This window comes from Oryza sativa, chromosome 9 (genome assembly GCF_034140825.1).
Source record: "Oryza sativa Japonica Group chromosome 9, ASM3414082v1".
Lineage (NCBI taxonomy): Eukaryota > Viridiplantae > Streptophyta > Magnoliopsida > Poales > Poaceae > Oryza > Oryza sativa.
Window position 1 is genome coordinate 13985200 of NC_089043.1, and position 24105 is coordinate 14009304.

Sequence of the window (24105 nt, forward strand, 5' to 3'; positions counted from 1 at the left end):
CTTTTTGTCGAGGGCCCAAAAGGCCCAAATCCTCCATCCACACATCCACATCGCTTCCGAGTTCACACACGTTGCGCTCGCCGCCGCTTCGACGGAGATGGGCGGCGCCGCCGCCGCCGCCGCCGTGGCCCTGCTCGCGGCCACTCGCCGGCGCCCCGCTGCGGGCCCGCTGGCGTTCCTCCTCCCTCGCGCGGCCCGCGCGGGGCTCCACGAGGCTGCTGCTCCGGCGGCGGAGGAGGAGAAGGGGAGGACCCGGAGGAGGCGGAGGAGGAGGAGCAGCAGCAGCCGCCTTCTCGGGCCGGACATCCCCGACACCTGGGACTCGCCCCCGCGCGCCGCGGCGCGGCCGTCTCCCCCGAGCGGCGCCGGAGGTAACCGGCGGGCTTGCTGATGTGAAGCTTTTGCTAGGCGTGCGCTTCGTCGACCAGTGGTTTCGCCGGGAGATGCCATTCGAAGTATTCGGATGGTTTTGGGGTTTAGTACATGGGTTTTGAGAGCGTGCTGCGGATACTTAAATTCAGTGGTTCTCGCTTGATTGGTGCAGAACCCACTTGGAGATTAGCAGCTTAGTGGTGCTGAACCCACCTCCAGATCCTGTAGCAGTTTAGTGTCGAAAGACTTGCTGTTGTTGCTAATGAATGATGACATCCGAGAATGGAGCTATTGGTAGAACAGAATGTTAATTCAAATGGAATGAATGCTAGTGTAAGGCTGAAAAATGGAAAGGTGCAGTGGGGAAAAAAATTATAGATTTACTTGTGCCAAGCTGAAAGCCTGAAACCATGCTGTAGAGTATAGAGTAGTTTTATTTGGCGGCTGCAATAATCTTTGGTTTAGTTGGTGCAAAGGTTGTAGGGAAATTTCTAGGTTGATACCCTTCATGCTTGTGGACGCTTCCATTTCCATGAAAAGACTGTGAAGCTTCAGTTCTTCACTATTGATTGGTCATACAGGGAGCCTTATGTTATTGTCGTTTAGCTTCTTATGTTAATGATTTGATGTTCTGTACTTGTGCTTTTGTCTTTGTTGTAGTTGATTATGACTCCACTGCGACCATTATTGATGGCAAGTCTGTCGCGGAAGACATAAGGTTTCAGATCGCTGAAGAAGTTCGTCAAATGAAAAATGCAGTGGGGCATGTGCCTGGCCTAGCTGTTGTATTGGTCGGCGATAGAAGGGACTCTGAGTCATACGTGCGATACAAAATTAAGGGCTGTGAGGAGGTTGGAATAAAGTCCTTGTTGGCGGAGTTGCCTGGGAACTGTACGGAAGACGTAGTGGTGGATTCTGTGTCAAGATTCAATGAAGATCCATCTGTTCATGGCATTCTTGTGCAACTACCTCTACCACAGGTAATTACTGTCTAGTGTTCTAGTGTTGCAGCTGCAGGAAGTTGGATTAAGTTTGTAGATTTATATTATGAAAACCTTTCATTTGCACCAATTAGATGATTGTTTTGTTCGATGACTAATGCAAACTACTTTTGTTGTCATTGTAATAGACAGCCAACTTCAGCTATCCTTTATTTTGTTTTCATTTTAGTATGTTTTGTTAAGATTCAGTTTACTTTACATCCAAGCTTTGCCTTTTTCATTTTCAATATTGACATAATGAACATCAAGCTAGCTATTTAACATGCTAGTTTTTGGCTAAATCAGCATATGGATGAAGAAAGGATTCTGAGCGCTATTAGCCTAGAGAAGGATGTTGATGGTTTCCATCCATTGAATGTTGGTAATCTTGCCCTCAGAAGCCGGAAGCCTTTATTTGTGCCCTGTGCTGCAAAGGCTTGCCTTGAGTTATTGCTCCAGTCTGGGATTGAACTCATGGGGAAACATGTCACTGTGATTGGGAGAAGCAAAGTTGTTGGGTTGCCCACTTCTTTACTTTTACAGGTAAAGCCAAGCTATTACCTTGATTATTCTTCATTATTACAAGGCCAGTATTGTGACAAACTAATAGTATTTTTGATTTTTTTTCTCCCAGAGACACCATGCCACTGTTAGTATTATCCATGCTTTCACAACAAATCCAGAAGAGATTACCCGTCAATCTGATATTGTGATCTCAGCTGCTGGAGTGGCCAATCTTGTAAGAGGAAGCTGGTTGAAGAAAGGTGCAGTTGTGATCGATGTTGGAACAAACCCAATTGAGGTAAAGGAAATGTTGTTTATAGTAGTTCGGGCCGAGAACAGAAATGCTTGATTTACAACATTACTGGCTTACTGCATTATTGGTGTTATTATTTAGCACATCCATTTTTAATAGCATCTTGTTGAACCCTTCCGGTTTAGTTGGTATTCTATGTATGAATTTGTCTCTACCTATGATATGTCCTGAATGTGAATTGATATAGACAGCTAACCATGCCTCCTACTGAACTTTTTTCATGAGTGCAGTTCTGGATTTGTGCATCAATGCACTTTCCCCTTTTTTTTTACACTACTTATTTCTGCCCATTTAGTACTCATGATACTCTTTCATAGGATCCAACCAGTGATTACGGCTATCGATTAACTGGAGATGTCTGCTTCGAAGAAGCTGTGAAGTTGGCCTCTGCTATAACTCCAGTTCCTGGTGGTGTGGGACCGGTGACCATTGCGATGCTTCTTGCGAATACACTTGACTCAGCGAAACTAGCTTACGGCTTAGCTACTGAATCCCCTGAATTGTAATCTTGCTTCACTTTGCCTTTGTAAATTACTTTTTTTTCCCCTTTTTATCGCTCGTTGCTCTCACTTTTGGCTGTTTGAGAGCTGGGATGTAAGTGTAACATACATTTTGCTGAATAAATATTGTATGATTAGCATGTCCATGCTTGCAGTAAGTATCTCCTGGTAATGAATCGTATGAAGAATATGAACCAGCATTCAGAAAGGAAATTAACAGAAACACAACTAGTTTTATTTCCAAATGGGCTGGATATCATTATTAATTTTCATTTGGAGTCTTGATATATGATTATGAGAGTGCAGAAAACAATTTTGCACTGGCTGAATCTATGAACCTAAGGATCTTATGAGCTGTGATTCACTTTAAAACCACACTGCATGCAAGAGTGTTTGTAATGAACTTATAAAAGATTTCACGGACTTAAAGATGGACATCCAGGAAAACTGGAACAGAGAAGAATAAGCTGATTGCAACACTTCCCTACGACAAAACATGAACAAAATGCTAATTCCAGTGCACTTCAACAGTCATCTTATGGAAAAAAAAAAGATGATCTGAAGCTCAAAGCCTCCAATTGCATACTGCAAGATATGCGAAAAACAGAGCTTGAAACTTAAAACTTAGCAGGCCGCTCATTAATAAAAAGGAGAGGATGAAATAATGGGAGAACTGAATTTATTTATTTACTTATTTATTACATAAAACAATTTCAAAAATATGACTTATGCCACCTACTAGATGATACATTAGGGGCTATGACATTTGCATTTCATGATGTAAAGAAAAAGAGAAGTTCATTTTTGCAACATAATTGTTGTACTCTATTGTTTTGCCCAGTTTAGCTTCATAATTCATATCAGTTCAATTTTCTGCTCTGCCACCCAAGATTGGTTCGGCCCCAGTTGTAATGTTTCAATCTGCATCAGCAATTGATCATATCATTAGAGAAAACTACATACTAATTATCAACATGTTTTTCTTAAATTTTCATTTGTGGTGTCTATAATTGTTAGCGAAACTTCATGTGCATTTGTTGTATTAGTTGTCATACCTTTGCATTTTCAACACAGACAAAATCTTTGTAACAAGCCTCCATCTGCAAGTGAGGATTCCACAGCACTGCATCTGACCAACTGTATTTAAAAATTAACCACAATTTTATGATGCAATCTTTACAGAGTTTATACGATTCCTCTTGTAACAAATCAATTTAGCATACTTCGCATTTGATATCACAATTTTGTCACCCAATCCATTGTCCAGGGTGAGCTCACTCGGTGCACCAAGGTAAATGCAATCGACAAATCCTGGAAAAGTCACCTCTTCCCTGTATCATATGAAGTGGCTGAGAAGTATATCTAATATTTACGTTGTGTTCAACATATTACACAATTAAAAGGAGTGCACATTTGTTCCCAAGTTCAACACAGGGTAGGATAAAAAGACAAGCAATGCAATGGCCAACAGCACCAAGCTGCTAACAGTGCCCACCGTCTAGAAAAGTGACAAATCCAGTAAGATAAGACAAGGCAAGAACTAGGGTTGCTCATTAAATTTTTTTCATAACCCTCCAAGATTGGACATATGTGATCTAGGAACAAATAAATGACGTCATGTTATTTTTTTCCCAACCCGTTAAAACCAAGAATGAACACACCTAGGAGGAATCAGAAATTCAGAATATAGCTCTTATTTTCCACCAATGCAGTGAACAATTCAGGGAAAGAAATATATTATTGGAAAAATGTGGGACCATGGGAGTTTCAAATGTTACTGTAGTATAGAAGAACAAAATATAAACAAAAATAACAAAAGACTGATCAAAATGCAAAACTGACCTCTCTTCTTTCCCCTCCAAAGGGTTTTTGGGATCGGGATCCTTATTTAGGGTCTTACAACCTTTGAGACCTTTCACTGAAACACCAGAAATTGAAGCCTGTACAACCAAATACTTGAGAATTAATAATGATGTGCTTGATAAACAAATAAGATTTTGTTTCCTTCATGAAACTGCTACTTACACTGAAATAGCTGTGGAGTGCCGAGTTAAATGAAAAAGGCTTATCGTCTGTATTTGTTATTTTCAGTGTTGTTGACAGGCTTGTAGAGTGCAATGCAACCTGCAAGATAATTAATTGGAATTGGTGAATTGCAGTTTTTGGATAGTGCTGATAAGATTCTGGTTTTGCAGAGTGCAGCAAGGCACAATGGCACATAGTACGATAGCAGGGTTTAACCTTATACAGAGCTTGGAAGCTAAAATCCCACATTGAACGGCTATAAGAGTCATCTTTTAGTTCCAAAGTTACAGCTGGATCTCCTTCATTAGCTTCTGAATCAGTGATAGACCAATTCATGTTCCTTGCAAATCCATGCTGTAAAAAAAAGTGAAATTAGATTTACTTAAAAAAGGGTTCAGCATAAATCGTGTTTTCTGCAGTTGCTGATGAATGTACATGAACATTAACTTGTCAACACCATGGTACATGTAAAACTATTTAAGAACGATTAGTTGTATCACGTACTGCACAGAAGGTAAAGGAATGTATAATGTTGGCAGGCTGCAGGTAGTTCATTTCAGGCTAACTTGGGTTCCCTGCTTAACATGTTACTACATGCATTTTCCAGATTGATGTATATATTAAATGTGACATCAATCTGAAATATGATATCATTCACTTGACTGTATCAAAGTCTGTTTAGTCATATGCTCTGATGAGAATTTAAATATATTAGTTTCTTTCCTATCTAAATGGCTACAACAGAAAATGGGTTTCACAAACCTGCTGCATGGTACCAGGACCGAATTGGGGGAAGCAATGTGGGATTCCACCACTGGTTTCAGGAAAGAAGATGGTTAGCATGACATTTGTTAAGCTTCAGATAATTTATCCTAAACTTCAGCGCCAACCTGATGGGTTTCTGGCCGTTGAACACCGCATCTGGTCTGACAAATAGGAGGTCTTTTCCACTGGGGACTTTCCAAGATGTTACGCAGGCTCCAAATAGATAAATTTCAGCCTCACTTCATGCATAAAATGAGCACATAATTAACAAATTGAAAAAAAGTACAAAACCTGATAACACACCTTTGTTGTGTCAATTGAAAGAAACCGATAGTAACTTGAAACTTTGAAGGGTAAGTTAGGAGGTACCCAAGATCCCAAATTATACAAATCTGGACCATTCAATATTATTTCAAGATTATCCAACTCTAGCAATTCATGGCTCGTAGTGTTATTTTGTACTAGCTGACTAATCACACAGCACAATGGAAAAGATTGGACTTGAATGGCAAGTTGCACAATAAATCATTGTGACATCTGTGTGTTTTTGAAAACACGTGGCAAATGCTCCTGCTTCATTTTTCACTGAAACCATTTTGTTCTCTCAGTATATCTCAAAGCTTTTCAGTATCATAGCAACTGTATGATTATATTATGTAGTGCACAGTTCCATCTCACAGCGCCAAATTCTGAACAATGAACCTTCCATTCCAGCCTTGTGAAACCACTTCCGTAATCTTCACAGTCCAACAATCAAGTACGTTGTAGAAAATAAGAAGACCAAACCATACAAAATCACCATTCTAAAAATTCATTTCTTTTCCAGTTTTTGAGTACTGGCCAGAGAAATATCCAGAAACTAAAAGCAACCGAATGGTAAATTATTCTCCGAATCAGTTCTTCTGCTACTCATGCTGCATTACCCAGTTCAATGCAGTACAAATATTTATCCCATCTCTACAAAAAAAAAAAAAAAAAACAAGCAAACAAACACAACCAAGTTCCTCCACCTTTGGCACCATACATCTAACATTCCTACTCACAAACCAAACTACCACAATCCCTCCAAGAATCTCACACAAGTTATCCACCCCAAATATTTCACCTTAAAATAAAAAGAAACCCCAAATCAACCAAACCTAGAATTACCTCCCATGCGGGGACTTGAGGTCGATCTTTGGCAGCCCGCCATTGCCCTCGGAGACCGCCACGCCGGGCGCGTACACCTTCTGCCCCACGCTGGCCATGGCCACCACCCTCCTAGAGCGCCTGCATCCATCCAAGAACGCCCCCCAAAAAACACAGACACCACCACCAGGGATCAATCCTTCGCACGCACAGGAGATCGACTTGAACCAGTACAGGTCAGGGGCACAGAGATTAGTACCTGAACCGTCGAGGTGAATTGGAGGAGACGGAGACAGAGACGGAGATGGCGGAGGGGAGGGTGAGCGCGCAAGAAGCCGCCATTTCTGCTTGGTTGAGGAGGGGAGAAGCTGAGCTGAGACTTCGGAGGTGTTTTGCCTAGTTTAGAGTGGCAGGCGTCTTGGATCTTCTGTGGGAAACTGTCTGTTGTCATCATTGTGCCTTTTCTTCATGTTCTTTTTTGAAAAAAAAAAAGAAATGTGTATTTAATTCGCGAAAAGAAAATTTTTGTGTGTTACATCGCATATTTGACTGGATGTTGGAAATGGTTTTTGGATAGAATGAAAAATATAATTTCATAACTCGCTTGGAAACCGCGAGACGAATCTTTTGAGCTTAATTAAGCCGTCATTAGCACATGTGGGTTACTGTAGCACTTATGGTTAATCATGGACTAATTAGGCTCAAAATATTCGTCTTGTGATTTCCATGCGAACTGTGCAATTTAGTTTTTGTTTTTATCTATATTTAATGCTCCATGCATGTGTCCAAAGATTCGATGTGATATTTTTGAGAAAAAAAATTTTAGGAACTAAACCAGATCAAAGGAAGATGAATAGTGGGGATTTTGGCTTTAGCTCCGATGAGATAATGGGGATTTCGGCATGATGGTGGCAAACCGATCGGTTAGCATCTTAGGTTGGGGTTAGGGGGGAAGGGGGGTTGGGGGAGGAGGAAGAGGGGGAAGTTAGGCGGCGGAACAAGAAGGAGGTGTCATCGAAGCAACGTGATTAGTGATGTATCTAAAATTTAGGGTATAGGTGGTCCGACTCACAAAATGTATAGAAGTACATATAAACAATTAATTTCTTTTTTTCGACACCAATTAATTTCATTTTAAGGGTGAGATCAATTAGCACTGCACTGCAGCAGATCAACAAGCACTACATTTCAGTAGATCAACTCGGTGGTTGTTTCACCGAATCAGTACACACACGTTAATAAAACAGAACCGAATTACCTAGCAGCGACATGAGATCAACTTTGAATCTATGATCTCTTTGGCATTAGTTCTGGTCGGTGTTGTATTACTATTGCACAGTAGAAGCATATATTACAGCAGAGCACATGGATTTCAGGCAAGAACAATGCAGATTGTAGAAAGGAGATATGAAAAAGAGAAAGAGAGAGAGAACACGGGAGCTTGTACCTGCAGATTTGGAGACTTGTAGGTGCTGCCAGCACTGCTTCGGCCTTGCACCTAGTGCTCACCGCGGAGATAGAAATCGGTGCCAAGAGATCAACCGCCTCTTTGCTGAGTTCATGAGTTGCAACCTCACATGAGAAGAGAGAGGAGCATGGTATTCGCCCACTCTGGCATGGTTGCGTGTCAAATCAGCGACGGCGAGAGGTGGCGATCGGAGTCTCGGACTCGGCGACGGGTCGACTTGTTGGTTGATGCGGTGCGGAATCACGGGCGGGGCGCGGAAGACGTGGCATCCAATCCAACACGATGTGCCGATGCCGCAATTACCTAAACGTAGCGGCACTTTGTTTTGGTTTCTTTTCTTCTTTTTTTTCTGAAATTATATATAGTAGAGGGGTTGGTTGTGATTTTTTTTATGATCCAGGGACCACCCGAACCACCCTACAGATCCGCCTCCACGCGTGATGTGCGGCAAACGGTGGACCTGTATTAGCGGTGAGGGCAAAGTAAAAAGAGTGGTTAGGAGGAGAGGGAGTTGCCGAAGACAAGGAAGACGACGAGATGGGGGTAGCGTTGTTGACTTAAGGAGGACAGCTAAGAAGGCGGAGGAGGGGGGGTATGGTGGGCCTTGCTGACACTCTTGGCCTTTTTCATGCGCTGGCGAGGTCGGGCGATGGCGCCGGGTGATCAGGCGGAGGAAGTGAACTTGCATGTTTCAATCGAGATTGACCGCGTTCATATTATTTTTAAGCTGGAAGTTCTTACCAACCGAATTCAATTAAAAATATAGATGTGTAGGTAAGTTAGAGCAGTTCAGTTATCTTTTCTTTTCATCTCATGAACCACAGCAACTGTGCAAATCAGCAAATGTGCAATACCGGCATGCTACTCCGTCTCTTTAACAAAAGCACACACATGAGCCTAGGCCAAGTCTGTAGAGAAGATCCTTGATGCTTCGCGTAGCATGTTTTTGTGGCCTTCAGGGAGGCACAAAATGCAATTGTCCCTTCCGAACAAATTTATTCTGGGATATGCCTTTTGAACGACTGAAAGGCCTCGGCTGGAGGATATCTCCACGCATATTTTCTTTTGATTCTTTTCTCGATCTTCTGTATTTCTGTTCTCTCCCATATTCCTGCTCTCACCTGAATGCTAAGGCATTTGTTTGAAATCTAGAAATTTCGATGAATTTTCACATGAATTTCATATTTTACAGTTTAATTGTTGCAGGAATAGGAGAATATCTCCATGTTCGAAAAAGAAGCGCTCAAAAGTTGATACATACTTATATTTATTCAGAAATGTATCTCACTTTCTGATATGAAATAGACAAGGTACCATTGATCAATGATCATTTGATCTTAGTGCTGTTAGCCTGTCAGACATTGAGATAACCATTGCTGTTGAATCATTGATATAGCAGCATTTTACAAAACGAATGCAGCTTAATTTCTCGCTCTTCTGATCTCAAACCAGCTTATTATTAATGCGATTTCATTTCGTTGTCCCAGAAGAATTCATTTCAAATTTACACAAAACCATTACAAATCAAAGCACACACTGTCTTCAATTTCGTAAATTACGCACGCATTTCAATTTTTACCTCGTGTTCTCTTTCCCGCCTTCTTCTCCGCTCCTCCCGTCGCCACCACCGCCGCCGCCGCCGCCGTTGCTGGTCGTCGCCGGCGGCGGCGGCGGCGGCTTGTGATCCGCGACGCACTGGAACCGGCACGAGCTCGGCTTCGGCTTTGGCTTCGTCTTCGGCTTCGGTGCCGCCTCCGTGTCGCTCCCGCTCTCCATCATCAGCGCGCGCAGGCACCGCCTCGCCCTCGGCGGCGGCGGCGGCGGCGCCACGCGGTTCTCCGGCTGCGGCGCTGCTGGCACGGCGATCGGCGGCCTCCGCACCGGCACCGGCTCCTTGGGCTCCTCTTCTTCCTGCTGCTTTTTCGGCGGCGCCACCAGGACCGGCTCGTCGCGCGCGTTCTTGATGTCGACGCGCACGCCGGGGTCGCCGGCGTTGCACGTGCTCGCCTCCATGGACGAGTTGTTCACGCTCTGCACGTTGCTGTTCACGTTCGCGGCCACCGCCGGCGCAGGCCGCGCCGAGCCCTCCGCCTCGGCGGCTGTCGGCGACGGGCCGTGCTCCCTGCCGCCGCCGCCGCCGCCGCCGCCGCCGAGAACCATGCTCGCGCCGACGTTGTGGCCGGCCAGCGTGATGACGCGGTACCCCTGGACGCCGTCCGCGCTCGCCGCCGGCGCCTCGCGGCCGCGGGTGGCAAGGCTCTTGAGCCCGTCCTCGATCTCCCGCCGGTACGGCGCGCGCGCGCCGTCGAACAGGCGCGACCTCGGGAACCCGGAGATGGAGATCTTGGTGTCGTTGCCTTCGCCGCCTTCGCCGCCGGCGCGCGGGGTCCGTTCCTCGCCGGCGCGTGGCGACCTCGAGAGCGTCAGCTCCATGTCCGGCACGGACGGCCGCCGCCTAGCTCCGCGCCACCGCGGCGAGTCCACGCTCTGGACAGGGATCGTGTCCGATTCATCGGACGACTCACCATGGACAGAGATATCTTCCCCCATTGCCCGCGCCGGCGCCGGTGACGCTCTCGGCGGACGATCTGCCGGAGTTGGTGGCGGCGGCGCCGGCGCCGTCCCTGACGATGGCCGCGGTTGCTGCCGAGAGGATGACGCCACATTGCTCCTATACGGGAGCCAGAAGCGAAACGGCTGCGGCTGCGACGGCATCGCCGGTGACGGCGGCGGCGGAGGCTGGCCGGACATGGCTGGGGTCGACGAGCTCGATCGAGTGATCGAAGGTGTTTGAACTGTCCATGAAGCTATGTAGAGTTTTAGGTTCATAAGTCTCATGCAATGCAAGGAAGGTGTTTGCTGTTGCCTTGAGCATGTCAAGAAAGGTAAGGAATTTGGGGCTTTTCTTGGCTTGCAGCTTTGGAGAAAGGATGAACTGGTTTGTGTTGTCAACTGAACTTGAGTTTGCCGTCAGTTTGGTTCAGGACTTCAGGCTCAGGAAATGGTATCTGTTGTTCTATCTAGCTTCAGTTTTCAGTCACCGATTTAGCATATGTTTTTTCGTGAAAAGAGGTACCAAAATTGTGATTTCATATTGTCACATATAAAAATGTTGTGTCAGGCATACTTATCATGTTTGAACTGTCGTGAGGTTCAAGTAAGTTCAATTTTGCTTCAGTCTGATGCACATATATTTTTTCTTTTGAACAAATTGGCGCTGGCCGGTTCGTTAAAAAAAACTGTGCTTCAGATAAATGGTAGAAATGGAAGAGCAGTGTTCAGTAGCAGACATTTTAACTGGGCAATTATTCACCTCATCAATTGTACACAGCTGAACATCCATTTTACATTATTACTGTACGAAAGAGTCGTGTGAAACAGTCCACAAACTAGTCACATGATGTTATTAGCCATCTACAAAATATCAATATGAATACCCTGCAATTCATCAAATTCTACAATGAAAACCACCTACCATTGGAGTACAGGTAAATTGGCCCTAAAATGCATCCTGTCCAGAAGCGAAAATGCCTAGTTTATCCTTGAGCAGTTAATCTAAGGGAGTTTCCATGCCGTCCTGTTTTTCTTCTCTGACGCCATCTTTCCTTAATATCATTGCACTCTTCTGTTAGATGATCTCTACTAGTATCACACTTTCCCTCAACATATTGCTTGTCAATAGCATTATTTGCCAAACCTCGCAGCCGAGCAGTTTCCGCTATCAGATCATTGACCAGCATCTCAGTTGTCCTCGTGGTAATCCCTCTCAGATACCATGAAAACGGAGGCGGGGGTACCATAGCAGGTTCAATAAGCTGATCCAAGGTAATTGAAGATCCAACTCTTCCTGTGCCATTGGTGCAGGAATCATACTTTTCTAATGTGCATGGGTCTAAAGGATGGCATGCTTCCTTGTCAACAAATAGAGGCTCTATTTTCCAGCAACCTTCAAATTTCTTCATAAAACCTGTTCTTCCTTGCTTGAACTTTACCTGCCAATAGTTGTTGCATGAAGCCACATATCAGAGAATGTATCTTAGCTGTTTCTCAAAGACTAGTAGCAATGTTTCAAGTCTTTACAGTGTGATTTGTTCTGTTCTGGTCGACAAAAACATGAACTGACAAGACACCAGACCACCAGAGAAATCTCCATATTGCTGCCTGCTCCACTTCAACTATTTGCCTTTGTCCTTCATCAAGCACGACTTTCCGTGATATTACTTCCTGAAAATTGGAACAAGAACTTTCTCACGAGTACTTGGCCGGTTAAGATACTAGAGCAATTCCTCTGCTCATTTGGTATCAGTAACCAAATCAGGGAAATCAAGCAAGTGCCACAATATCATGATGAATGAGCCTTCATGTTTCCTGTTACCCTATTCAGGAACTTGCTTATACATACCTTGATGTTTTTGAAAACTCTTTTGTTCTCTGGATCAATTATAATGTTGTAAACTGCGTCTGGAGGTAATCCTGCCTTAAATTTCAGATTCAGGTTGCAAAGAGAGCCTTGTGGCACAGTCACCTGTAAAGATTTGATCATATAAGGTTAGCATTAGCATTTCAACAAGACAGTAGTCGCCTACATTGCTCATTCCTGAAATCTCCCACAAAATGATGAACAACTATAAGTGTTTTTTTTTCCAAAATTACTGAATACATCAAATTGAGGTTGAAGAAAATATTCGGGGGTTTACAATGAGAAGAAAGTTAGCGGTTCTGGTAAATATATTATATAACTGTTGTTCTCAGACAATCAGTTAACCACCATTTCATTTTCTGAAAGAGCCCAACTTCAATCGATTTGTATATGACCTACAATCATTTCTAACACTGAAAGAACTACAAACACCTTGATTTCTGGAGGTTCATCAGACCAAATAGGATTGTTCTTCCAAGCTTGGAGCTGCTTGTCCAACCTAACCTCAGGAGCAACAGTAGTACAAGTTCCCTGCATTTGCATCGGCAGCATTTCGGCCTCTGAACCACCACCAAAGCCATTCTTCTTCAAGAAACGCCCAAAATGCACCTGTAGCAAGATCCAACCAAACGAACTCAAACCTTCCCAGCTAATTCGAACTCCTCTAAAAAAAAAAAATCCTCACTTCTGAAGAAAAAAAAACAACCTTGAGAGAGTTCTGAATCTTATCCGGTATCTGCACGAGGCTACCGAATCCCCGCGCAGGCACGGGTTCACGATTACTGCTTCCCATCAAGAAACCGAATCTGGTAGATGATTCCCTCGGTCACTGAAACAGGAACAAAACCCAAATCTTTGCTACATCAATCTTTCAGACCCAGAAAGCAGATTGATGCACCCGGCTACAACAAGAAGCAATCTTGCATCGAAATTACCCCAAAAAAAGAGCTTTGAAGTAAGAGGACACAATATAATGGAGAGGTAAGTGCAAGATCTAACCAGAGAGAAATGGAAGAATCAGAGCTCGGCTCAGGTGGCGACTGGCTCTGAAATGGAAGGGCCTAAGGAAAAAGAGAGGCTTTTCTTGCTCGGACCAATCATGGAGTTGAACGGAGGAACACGAAACCACGGGAAGGGACGAGGATTGGTCGATTGGAGGAAGCACGTCGAATCCAGCAGGATTGCTCAGACTGGGCCCACATGCCAACTGGATTCAGGGGGGAGTGGGCTACGGCCTGAAATGAGTAAAATGGGCCGGATACTGTAGCTTAGTAAAAGCTCATATGGTATATTAGGGTCTGTTTGGTAGGAGAAAACGGACGATACGCCACTGTATAGGTTGGGTTCGGATGAAATGTCACTCGATACAATGAAGATGCCACTTAATATGTTGCCTATCGGATGAAATGCCAATTTGAAGATTTTTGTGCCCAAAATGTCCCTGGAGAGGGAGGGAGAGAGGAGCGCCGGGGAGGGCCGGCCGGGCGGCCGCGGAGGCCTTGGCGGCCGGTGGGGATGACAGGGGGAGGAGGATAGGGCGAGGGGCGAGCGGCAGCGAGGACGATGGGGGCGGAAGGAGGAGGAGGCGACGACGCAGGGAAGGAGGACGGGGCGGCAAGCACGCCTACCCACGTGTTCGTCGGGAGGTGGCAGCGATAGGGGCAGGGGGAGGAGGAGGAGGAGGCACGCGGGGGGAGGAGGACGGCGCGGCGAACAACAGCAGCTGGGCAGCGACGGGGACGACGGTCTGAGGCTCCACCGCCGTCACCTCTTCCTCCGCCTTGTCCTCCTCCCCCGTCGTCCCCGCCACCGCCGCCATCTAGCGAGGTCTCCGGTGTCACCGGCTGGCCCTCCCTGGCGCTCCCCTCTCCCTCTCTCTCCAGGGACATTTTGAGCACAAAAATCTTTAAAGTGGCATTTCATCCAATAGGCAACGTATTGAGTGGCATTTTATCCGATACATTGTATTGAGTGGCATTTCATTCGAACCCAACCTATACAGTGGCATATCGTCCGTTTTCTCGTTTGGTAGAGCTTCAACTTTTAAATTTAACTTTAGGAGTTAGATCTGAAGTGGAGTTGTGGAACAGCTTAACCTAGCTCCACCTCTCTAGTTCATTTTGTTAGAGTGCTCCACCCAGCTCCGCTCCCATTTTCGGTGGAGCTGAAACTGTTTGGCTGAGCTCCAGCTCTAGGAGAGGTGGAGCTGGAACTGGAGATGTGCCAAACAAGGCCAGGTAATAGTAATACGATGTGCAAATGCAAGAACTGAACTCTGCCTGAACTCTGCACAAATGCAATGATTTCCATACCAATCAAATGATTCAAAAGTTGAGTGCATTGCCCCCTTGCAACAAAATTTATACCACAAAAAACTAGAGCTCTGACAATTAACAATTAACAGAGGTTCATTACATCACGTTTCATGTAAAATGTTGATGAAAATCTCCCAATAGTAGAACACTACTAAAAGGAACCAGGCTAACGGACTGAAGCTTGCTCTCACATACAGAGCAACAATTTATTCCAATAACTTTCATAATTTCATTCAGTCCACATATGAGTCTTCAGTTGGTTTCTTGTATGATTACAGGTCAGTCATGTGGCTGCCATCGCTGTCGCCTGCAGGGGCGTCTGATGCAGATGTACCGGTGCATCATCTTCAGATATCAGGCCATCTTTTACCGGCATGGGAGTGTTGTCGCATTTCTCGTTGGACCGAGGAACTGTCAAAGCTGCATTGTCAAGAAAATAAACCAAGACAAACCAGTATAAGGTTCTGAATATGCAAACTTCTACGTATCAAATTGTCTTGACTCTTTCTCATTCCACAAAAAATAAAAATCTTAGTCCAACTTGGCTAAATGTCACCATTAAGAAAATGTAACCACATATGTACCACTATCCAAATTATTTTAGAACACTCAAAGAATTCCAAGTAGTTGTAATGTTAGGGTCGGAATCGTCTCCACGAAGAAACGCAACTACGCGGATGTGGCAACCGGGCCACGCAGCGTCGAAGGAGATCACGCGAGCTGAAAACTGACGTGGCATGCCGGAATAGGGATAATGATCCGATTGCTTACATTTAGAGAAGAGTTTGTTATCCCTTTTTATTAGCTAATTCAATTCAATTGTAAGCCTACTTAAGGGCCACGAAATCATGAATAAACCAAGCAAGATTCAATCTATAGTCCCATCTCCAATTCTCTACTCTCTCATCCCCTGCTTTTGCTTTCGTCGCCAATCATGGGCCGGACGTCGAAGAGGCTGCCAAAGCCTCGACCTCCGGTATTTAATTCATATCCCATTCGGTCATTAGCCGGTGCTCATAACACGTATTAAGATAGAAAGAGAATATCAAAATTACCCACAAGGAAATTATATGAGCATATTTGTCAGCTATATACTATCCTTTTTAACACTGCTGGATGACAGGTACTTCCTCCGTTTCACAATGTAAGTCATTCTAGCATTTTCTATATTCATATTGATGTGAACCTCATCTTAATAAATCTAGATAGATATATATGTCTTGATTTATTAATATCAATATGAATGTGGGAAATGCTAGAATGACTTACATTGAAACGGAGGGAGTATATCGCAAAGAGAGCGGATATAAAAAAACATCAAATTCCTTTAAACAAGAGGGCGCATGATCTATTTCCTTATAATGGTATATTCAAATAAAGAAGTGAACCTCATCTTGAGATGATTAAATCGGGAGAAAATTATTTGAAGTACCATACCTGCCGCCTCTTCATTAGGCACTGGATGCTCACTTGTTGAGGTGTCCCAAGAGGAGGATGCAAATGGCGCTGAGCTTGATGCAAAGGAAGAAAGATGAGATGAAGGCGATGAGAGCTGGTTTCCTGGAATCTGTTGTACCATACCTCTAGTTGCACTTGACTACATCAAGAAACAAGGACATGGACAATTAGTTAGTATGATATTACAAAATTTTCGTGAAAACATAAATCTAGGCAATAAGGAGAATCCCATTTAAATTTATAACTTGCTGGCCTCTAGGGAGTTTTTTAATAGAAGGAACACTCTAGTATTTTCTCTATGAAGTGTTAAGAACTACTGAAAAAAGTATGATTCATGTTCTGGTACCCAATTAGATCACCTCATTAGAAAAGGGATCTTCAATTCGAGCACAACTATACAACAAAGTTTCCGTTCGTCATCATTTTCAGTTGGTAGTGAGAAACTGGTTCAAATTGGCATACAACTTTCTCAATCACCAGTAACTCAAATCTATCAAAGATAAATTAAGTATTGACATAAGGAAATTTCAAAGGAAACACTAAGCAAATTGTTTTTATTTCTTTAATAAAATGTAAGTTTACCTCAGTGACAACTTCAGGCTCCTCAATTCTATCCTCATTTAGGTGTGAGATGGAGGCCAAATCTTTACTTGGATTATTCCTTAAAAGTTCAATCTCAGCAGGTTCCTCATAAGTGATCTCTGAAATTTCACTGTTTCTTGATCTGACCTGCTCAGCTTTCTCCGACCGTTGGCAGGACTGGGAACTTCTGGTACTTAGAGAAAAGGATTGTACTATACAATCCTGACACCCAGAAACATCAAGCTGAAGATTTTTAAGGTTTTGAAGTGATTCAGGTAGTGCTTTAAGTCCAAGACATTGTGACAAATTCAGAGACTCTAAATTATTAAGCTTGTCAAAGCACGATGGCAAATATTCAAGCCTAGAGCAGTTCGAGAGATTCAAAAACCGAAGAGAGGTAAGGCATTCAAAGGATTCCAGCAGTTTAAGATCAGAACAATATGAAAGGTTTAGGCTTTTCAGATATGCAAGTTGGCCAAATGATTGTGGTAATACCTCAAGTTTCAAACATTTTGACAGATTTAAATACTGAAGTGAATATATGTTGCCAAAAAAGTCGGGCAACATTTGGAATTCAAAACCACTTAAGTTAAGATCTACCAAAGAACAGAGGCTAGCAAATGATTCCAAAAATCTGATAGGTAATGCTGAAAGCTTAGAACATCCAGAAAGATTCAAGAAACGGAGTTTGGTCAGATTTTCAAGAGATTCAGGAAAACTAGTAACTTCAGGGCAGCATGACAAGTTTAGGTAATGTAGATCATGCAACAAATGAAGGCTATTCAATCGTTGAAGTTTCTGGCAACCTTGGAGATTCAAATAATTCAGCCCTTTTAAGTTGCTTATAAAGGGTGGCAACTCTGTAAGTTCAGTTTCTGAAAGATCCAACATTTGTAACTTATGAAAGCTACTAATTTGCAGAGGGAGTGCTGTAATAGATAAAGATGAAACGTCGAGGTATCTCAGTTGTTTCAGCTGAAAGATAGGAGATGGAATATCTTGAACACAGCATCCACTGAGATCCAAAACACGCAAGTATTTGTTCACTGAAAGAACTTCACTGACATGCTCAAAGTCTGCACCACTATTCTTGAAAATTAGTGACCTTGCCTTGGAAGGCCATGCCTTGCGATCGATTGACTCTAAACTAGAAGCAGACACCTGTGCATAACGGTAATCACAATATCTGGCATTGCGCTCATTCTCAGCATCTAAAATAACAAGGATATCTTCACCAGCAACTGATCTAGCAAGATCATGCGCCAAGTTATGCATGTGAAGCATTTCCTCAGAAGCACCAGATCTTTCTGCATCATTCTGCGGAGGAAAACAGTGTTACTTGTTTGTTGAGATATCCCTATATGGCCATTCTATCATGGTCAATCTTCTTACGGAAACTTGTTGAGAATTCAGAAATAAAACAATGGTATAAGCTACTATGCTTAATGGAGATATTTAACCACATTCTAGTTACATAGGATATGTACAGGAGAAGGTAAAAAAGAACCCATGAACTTACCTGAGACCTCTCTAAAACTTGAAGGAAATAGATTGCTTTAAGTTCATCAATATATTTCTCCGCAGTTACATCAAGTGGCAAGGTTCCATGTTTGGACTCAATGAAAGACCAAGAACAGCTATAGAGGGGGGGGGGGGGGTGAATATAGCAATTCAAATCTTACCCCCGAAAATACTCATCAAGCCGGATTTCTCAAAATCCTTACTAGAACCGCAGCTATTAGAGAAGCCGGATCTAGAAAAGAAGAGAGAAAAAGAAGAGAGAAGGAATTCCCGAAACTAGAGGAGGAAGAGAAAATGAATTCCCGAAACTAGAAGAGAGGTGAGGAAGAGAGAGCAAAACTCATCATCGCAAAGTTCAAATTGCAAGCGGAATTTAAATTGCGGAATTTAAATGGACAAGGCAAAAATGAAATCCTTCAAATCATTTCATTTATAGGTGATGCAAAATAACCGCTCAACTAGGAGCAAACATACACCTTCAGAGGAACATTAACACAAACTTAAAATCTCTCGGACAAACACACTCAAACTAATCCTAATACAAAAGCCTCTCGGGCAAACACACTCCAAACTCAAACTGAAACTCTCTCACCGAGCATCTCAAAAGGATTGCCAAAGAAGCAACCTCCACCCTTGCATCCATCTCTCTATTTATAGGCTAAGACCCATAAGACATTGTCTCAAATACCCCTAGGGCGAAACCCTAACTCAGAATGGATCTGGTCCACCCATTCTTCCTTAGAACCGAAGGAAGCCTCCTGGATGCTTGCCACGTCGTTGATCCAAACTCTCCACGCCGCACTGATCCGCGTGCTCCCTCTCCAAACCAGTGACGAGCCGCCACGTCACGCCTCAGCATGCGAGAGCGCGCGCTCCACCGCGTGGATCCCACGCTCACCTGCGCGCATCCAGTCCAAAGCCTCCACGCGTCCCGCCGAGCTGCTCCCGCGCATGCTCGCGAAATCGCGCGTGGGTCCCAGTACAACTCCCGCCTCCGAGCCACTTGAAACAGCGTGGACCCCACGCCCGCACGCGCCGAATTCCTTGCCGCCGCGTGTCCACTGCGCGCGCGTGCCTCGCGCGATCTCCCGCGCTTGCCCGCGCATGGTGCCAATGCCGTGGGCCGTCGTCTTGTCTTGGGCCTGCTCGGCCTGGCCTCCCTGCCTGCTGATCCATCCATCATCTTGAGCCACGAGGAAGGGCTGGATTGGCTTGGCCTCCCTGCCAACCAATCACAGCTCACATGCACCAATGGGCTAGCAAGCTCCTCATGCACACATGCATGTCTTGCCCCCGTGCATGGCATTCGGCCATGTGCACGCATGCACAACCGAAGCACCACTGTCCATACTTGCATATGCACATGCCAGTGCATGTATACAAGCTCCTCTTCCATTCTCCATTCTGTTCGCGAACCCGGCACTTGCACTTGACCTTGCGAAGTCCGTTGCGAAGACCTCCTCACACGGTGTTCGTCCACCGTGTGCAACCTTATGTCCAATCTTGTCACCCGGCATCCTTGATCGCTTTGGACCTCAACTCCTCCCTGAGTCTAGTCCCGATCCGCCGTTGACCAAGATCGACCCCGATCACCTGCACACACATGAACCAAACAACCGTTGTCTTGGCACAGATGTCGCAATCTGACCAATGTTAGTCCACGCACACACTTCTTGCACTTCCAGTACTTGTCAATTTCCCATCACAAAAGAACTATAACCACACATGGTTTCACACTCAATCATGTCAAGTGCAATCCATTGCTGAATAAGTTTCTTCTTTTCTATAACAGTTCCTTTAGGGAAGATTGAACAATATACAAAGCATAATCTTAGCTCATGGGGCATATTATAATATATTATCTTGAATGATGGAAATAGTGGTGAAATTTTGTCTTGGGGATAATCTTCCTCTATCTTCCACATTTCTTCATCCTTTGCAGCTTGCCAAATCTCACGCCTTTGTCGTTGAGCATTCACCACAGAACCGAGAAAATTGGCTACCAAGGGTGTGCCTTCACACCTTCTAACGATTTCTTCTCCATATTCCCTGAACAACGGGTCACCCGGACCTGTCATTGCCCTTTGAGAGAATATTTTTAAACAATCATCCTCAGATAAAGCTGCCAGCTTGTACAGTGGAACGGTGGAAATCAGCTTAGCTACTTTATTGCTATGAGTGGTCACTATGATCTTGCTTTCTGTATGTCTACCAGTAAGCAACATCTGCTTCAATTCATTCACTTCTTCATCCTTTCCCCAAAGGCTATCTAATATGATCAAGCAACTATATTTATTTAGCACACGCTGAACAGCATTCTTGATTGACTGCAGCTGCATATTTCCCTCAATTTTTTCTGTAGTTTGTGAAACTATATCTCTTCCAATTTTTTCAAGGTTGATATTACCCATGGAAACATGAACCCATATCCTAAAGCTGAATACCTCTGTTCCTGTATTATTGAAAACGAACTGTGCTAGGCTTGTCTTCCCAAAACCTACAGGCCCAACTATGGATATAATGGAAAGCTCTTCAGCGCTGTTTTCCATTAAAATGTCCATGAGATTATCTAAGTCTGCATCCCTCCCAACAATTGCAATGTCAGTATTTCTGTATGATGTTGTTTGCTTCTCCTCAAAATTCACTGCTGAGTTGATATGTGAAAGGAAATGATACTGATTGGGCAATTGTTGCCTTTGCTGTAACATCTCCCTCTTGGACTTCATCTTATAAACCATGCTACCTTTCAGAAGCATTGGATTCGATAGTGAGCAGAATAATGACCCCTGTAAATTTACCAACATATATACATAAAAGTAGTCTTTATCATGAAATATATTTTATATTTTGATAACGATGTTGCTGGAAGACAAAAAAGGGGACAGCTAAACAAGAGTTGGTGCATCAAGGAGCCAAGGAAGGTACCAGCCCTTACATAGCTGATAGATACACAAGTCTTTGGTATAAACCTTGCATTTTCTCATATAATACGAAGGACATTTTTTTGCATGCCTACAAGTTTCTCATCTCTCACTATCTAGTCCCCCTCAAGCAAATGTACAGTCTAAAGATAAGTTACGTGTAAGTATTCGGCTTATCTCTTACTATTACCAAATAATTTCTTAACAAAAGGAAGGATGCTTCTAATTATCGATTGTGTTGACTTATATAAGCTACGCTAGATGACACCCTGTGCGTTGCTGCAGGATGTTGGTGTGTAAAGTGCAATTGCAAAATTGCAATATATGGAACTGACAAAATGATTAATCCAACAACCCAAAAAAGATTGATGTAGGCTACAAAGACTGGGCTAATCCAAACAGTTACCATCGAAGGATGTCAAAGATAAGATGATATTGCTTCTTTCAGCCCCATAGGTTGCCCAAAGAAGAATAAGCCAAAGCCAAAATTTGAATTTTAAAACTTAATTTTGAAGTTGATTTTTAAGATAAGATATTTTCAACATATTTTTTCAGCATTGACTTTTAAATCGCTGAGAACACATATATAAAAATTTTACACAAATTATTATTTGGTCGCTAATAAACCATTACAGCTTATAATCAGCTTTTGGGCAACCTATGAGACCCTTTCTTTATACAGCTTATAAAAAAGAAGAAAGGAAAAATTCCCAATTCCGAGCTGATTCGCAGTTAGGCAACAAGCCATTCTAGTGGTGCCACGTGCCCCTACTAATACACTCCAGATCCAATCACCGGCTAATTCCGAAAATTAAATTGAAATTGCAGAAGGAATTCTTCTGGACTAAAGAAAGGGAAGAGATTGGCTTTCCGAAGAGCATCCATTACCTTCTGAGCATAGCTGCCCCCATCGAACTGCTCCTTGGAAGAGTAGTACCCATCAACGATATCTTCGATGTCGTAAGCCAGGGACTTGATCTGGCCGAGCCAGTGTCGCAGGTTGGCCCTGTCGCTTCCGAAGGAGTTGTTCTCGGCGTTTTTCAGAAGGGTTTCCAGGTACACCAAGGTATCCTTGATGCCCTCCAAATCGTCGCTGAAATTGCAGCACAGCTTCACCTCGCCCTGCGCGACGCCGACGATGCCGTTGATCTTCCGGGCGACCTGGCTCACCGCCGCGGCCACAAGCATCTCGGCGCCAACCATGCTGCAACGGATGGGGGAGCTAGGAGTGACCGGAGGGAAGACACCAATGCAGATATGGGGGAGGTATTGCAAAACGGTGTTGACTAGACGAATGAAGGGGGAACTGTTGTCTTTGTAGTCCTCGCGTCGTTTTTACATTATTAAATTTCATTTCGGATCACCGATTGATGTTTCAGTTGCCAACTTTTTGTGACAAGTTTACAACCACGATCACAGCATCTTACGCCTTGCGATGATCTTAGAGTCGCCAACTACCTCAATCTAGTAAAAACTAGACCAAGATGGGTTTTGATAACTAAACCGACTAGCGAAGCCGATTTCTAGATAGCTACCCGTCTTGTGGGCAAAACGGAAGGTTTTCAGGACAAACCTACAAAGAGGTGTCGCACTCTCGCAGCGGCGGCGGACAATTTACAGCGCAAAATGACAAAGATGGACAAACTAAGAGAAAACTAAAAGCAATATGAAAAACGAGTCGATTGATTGATAGTAGATTGGTTAGTTATAATTGAACCGGCCATGTCCCTTATATAGGGGTTGGTCTTGCCCTTTACAGGCCCTCCTCCACGTCCAACTCGGGATAGAATCCAAAGGAAACCCGAAACATACCTTCCCAAGCAAGGAAACTTCGAGACCCGGTAAAACAGACCTGGACTTGGACTTGCCGGTCAGACCGACCACACACCGCCGGTCTGACCGGCCCTCAACCGGCGGTCTGACCGGCCAACACACGGCGGTCAGACCAGCCTACTCGGAGGAAATCGGTAGACTTCTAAACTTTGGCAATTTTTCCTATTTTAATCCTAGGTGCCAAATTTGGGTGTAAACATATGCCCCCTTGCCTTTTTGATGAACAACGTGAATCTAAAAGCATAGAACATGTTTTTGGTCTTAGGGCGATAATCCAATTACCGGCCATAGCACCTCCTAAGCGTCTTGCCAAACGCTCAGGAAGTATTTCTTCAAGTATTTCTCGTTGATTGCTCGCTAAAAACGCTCCCCTTGAAGTGTCTCCAAAAAATACACGTTCCCTCGAACAATGCCGCATAATCGATAAGGACCTTCCCAACTAGGAGACCACTTACCGAACTCCCTGGATCGAGTACCCAAAGGCAAAACTGTCTTCCAAACCAAGTCTCCAACTTGAAACAACTTCACTTTCACCCTTTTGTGGTACGCCTTGGCCACCCTCTTCTTCTCTTTCTCTATCTCTTCCAAAGCCTTCAAGCGTTTGTCGATGACTTCATCAAGGTTGTCTCCCATCAATGTCTTGTAATCTTCACTTGACAAATCATCTTGCTTGATATAACTAAGAGAACCAAGATTTACCTCAACCGGTAAAACGGCTTCTTGACCATAAACCAACTCAAAAGGAGTGATTTTAGTGGCACCATGTATAGATATCCTATGCGCTCACAATGCTTCGGAAAGCACCTCATGCCACTTCTTTGGGTGTTCTTCAATATTCTTCTTCACTAGCTTCAACAACGTCTTATTACTCGACTCGGCTTGTCCATTAGCCTGAGTATAGTAAGGAGAAGAACTCAACAATTTAACACCATAAGATTCGGCAAAACTCTTTACTTTCTTAGACATAAAAGAAGCTCTTTGATCCGTAGTTAATGTTTGC

General features: G+C 43.9%; 5 protein-coding genes across 8 annotated transcripts; 1 reads left to right on the plus strand and 4 right to left on the minus strand.

The window, feature by feature from the left end:
* The first annotated feature begins 35 nt into the window (after nucleotides 1–35).
* On the plus strand, nucleotides 36–2813 carry LOC4346746 (bifunctional protein FolD 1, mitochondrial). Of its 2 annotated transcripts, none has more exons than XM_015795885.2 (5): nucleotides 36–371; nucleotides 1033–1352; nucleotides 1659–1895; nucleotides 1987–2154; nucleotides 2487–2813. In XM_015795885.2, the coding sequence occupies exons 1-5, from the start codon at nucleotides 98–100 to the stop codon at nucleotides 2673–2675; spliced, it is 1188 nt and encodes a 395-aa protein (XP_015651371.1). In that variant the 5' UTR covers nucleotides 36–97; the 3' UTR covers nucleotides 2676–2813. The 2 variants fall into 2 exon arrangements, with proteins under 2 accessions (XP_015651371.1, XP_015651372.1); XM_015795886.3 differs by having other exon boundaries at nucleotides 2498–2813.
* A 518-nt stretch (nucleotides 2814–3331) lies between these two features.
* LOC4346747 (putative glucose-6-phosphate 1-epimerase) lies at nucleotides 3332–6957 on the minus strand. The gene is made up of 10 exons (XM_015795965.3): nucleotides 6847–6957; nucleotides 6609–6728; nucleotides 5585–5698; nucleotides 5457–5508; nucleotides 4911–5048; nucleotides 4695–4793; nucleotides 4512–4609; nucleotides 3893–4000; nucleotides 3725–3806; nucleotides 3332–3590 (listed from the first exon to the last, which is right to left on the minus strand). The coding sequence occupies exons 1-10, from the start codon at nucleotides 6927–6929 to the stop codon at nucleotides 3525–3527; spliced, it is 960 nt and encodes a 319-aa protein (XP_015651451.1). The 5' UTR covers nucleotides 6930–6957; the 3' UTR covers nucleotides 3332–3524.
* A 2673-nt stretch (nucleotides 6958–9630) lies between these two features.
* On the minus strand, nucleotides 9631–10806 carry LOC4346748 (altered inheritance of mitochondria protein 3). Its single transcript, XM_015755643.2, has one exon. It carries the CDS (start codon nucleotides 10804–10806, stop codon nucleotides 9631–9633), a length of 1176 nt encoding a protein of 391 aa, XP_015611129.2.
* A 526-nt stretch (nucleotides 10807–11332) lies between these two features.
* Nucleotides 11333–13517, minus strand: LOC9267432 (uncharacterized). 3 transcript variants are annotated; one of them, XM_015795998.3, is made up of 6 exons: nucleotides 13475–13517; nucleotides 13182–13304; nucleotides 12908–13084; nucleotides 12458–12580; nucleotides 12136–12279; nucleotides 11333–12047 (listed from the first exon to the last, which is right to left on the minus strand). In XM_015795998.3, exons 2-6 carry the CDS (start codon nucleotides 13266–13268, stop codon nucleotides 11592–11594), a joined length of 987 nt encoding a protein of 328 aa, XP_015651484.1. In that variant the 5' UTR covers nucleotides 13269–13304; nucleotides 13475–13517; the 3' UTR covers nucleotides 11333–11591. The 3 variants fall into 3 exon arrangements, with proteins under 3 accessions (XP_015651484.1, XP_015651486.1, XP_015651485.1); XM_015796000.3 differs by having other exon boundaries at nucleotides 13182–13328; XM_015795999.3 differs by having other exon boundaries at nucleotides 13182–13377.
* A 1234-nt stretch (nucleotides 13518–14751) lies between these two features.
* LOC9272502 (putative disease resistance protein RGA3) lies at nucleotides 14752–22556 on the minus strand. Its single transcript, XM_026020098.2, has 7 exons — nucleotides 22161–22556; nucleotides 20089–21137; nucleotide 19140; nucleotides 18350–18445; nucleotides 16831–18147; nucleotides 16228–16387; nucleotides 14752–15210 (listed from the first exon to the last, which is right to left on the minus strand). The coding sequence occupies exons 1-7, from the start codon at nucleotides 22473–22475 to the stop codon at nucleotides 15074–15076; spliced, it is 3075 nt and encodes a 1024-aa protein (XP_025875883.1). The 5' UTR covers nucleotides 22476–22556; the 3' UTR covers nucleotides 14752–15073.
* Between the last annotated feature and the right edge of the window lie 1549 nt (nucleotides 22557–24105).

Coding starts and splice junctions, on each gene's coding strand:
- LOC9267432 (XM_015795998.3), bottom strand. CDS start 13,268: ATGGGAAGCAGTAATCGTGAACCCGTGCCTGCGCGGGGATTCGGTAGC. Junction 13,085..13,181: donor AGATTCAGAACTCTCTCAAG/GTTGTTTTTTTT, acceptor ATCTTGCTACAG/GTGCATTTTGGGCGTTTCTT. Junction 12,048..12,135: donor AGAACAGAACAAATCACACT/GTAAAGACTTGA, acceptor AACTATTGGCAG/GTAAAGTTCAAGCAAGGAAG.
- LOC4346747 (XM_015795965.3), bottom strand. CDS start 6,929: ATGGCGGCTTCTTGCGCGCTCACCCTCCCCTCCGCCATCTCCGTCTCT. Junction 5,699..6,608: donor CTCAAGTCCCCGCATGGGAG/GTAATTCTAGGT, acceptor TTATGCATGAAG/TGAGGCTGAAATTTATCTAT. Junction 4,794..4,910: donor GCTTCCAAGCTCTGTATAAG/GTTAAACCCTGC, acceptor ATTATCTTGCAG/GTTGCATTGCACTCTACAAG.
- LOC4346748 (XM_015755643.2), bottom strand. CDS start 10,806: ATGTCCGGCCAGCCTCCGCCGCCGCCGTCACCGGCGATGCCGTCGCAG.
- LOC4346746 (XM_015795885.2), top strand. CDS start 98: ATGGGCGGCGCCGCCGCCGCCGCCGCCGTGGCCCTGCTCGCGGCCACT. Junction 372..1,032: donor TCCCCCGAGCGGCGCCGGAG/GTAACCGGCGGG, acceptor TCTTTGTTGTAG/TTGATTATGACTCCACTGCG. Junction 1,896..1,986: donor CCACTTCTTTACTTTTACAG/GTAAAGCCAAGC, acceptor TTTTTCTCCCAG/AGACACCATGCCACTGTTAG.
- LOC9272502 (XM_026020098.2), bottom strand. CDS start 22,475: ATGGTTGGCGCCGAGATGCTTGTGGCCGCGGCGGTGAGCCAGGTCGCC. Junction 16,388..16,830: donor AGCCTGAAGTTGTCACTGAG/GTAAACTTACAT, acceptor TTCTTGATGTAG/TCAAGTGCAACTAGAGGTAT. Junction 15,211..16,227: donor GCCTAATGAAGAGGCGGCAG/GTATGGTACTTC, acceptor TTGACAATGCAG/CTTTGACAGTTCCTCGGTCC.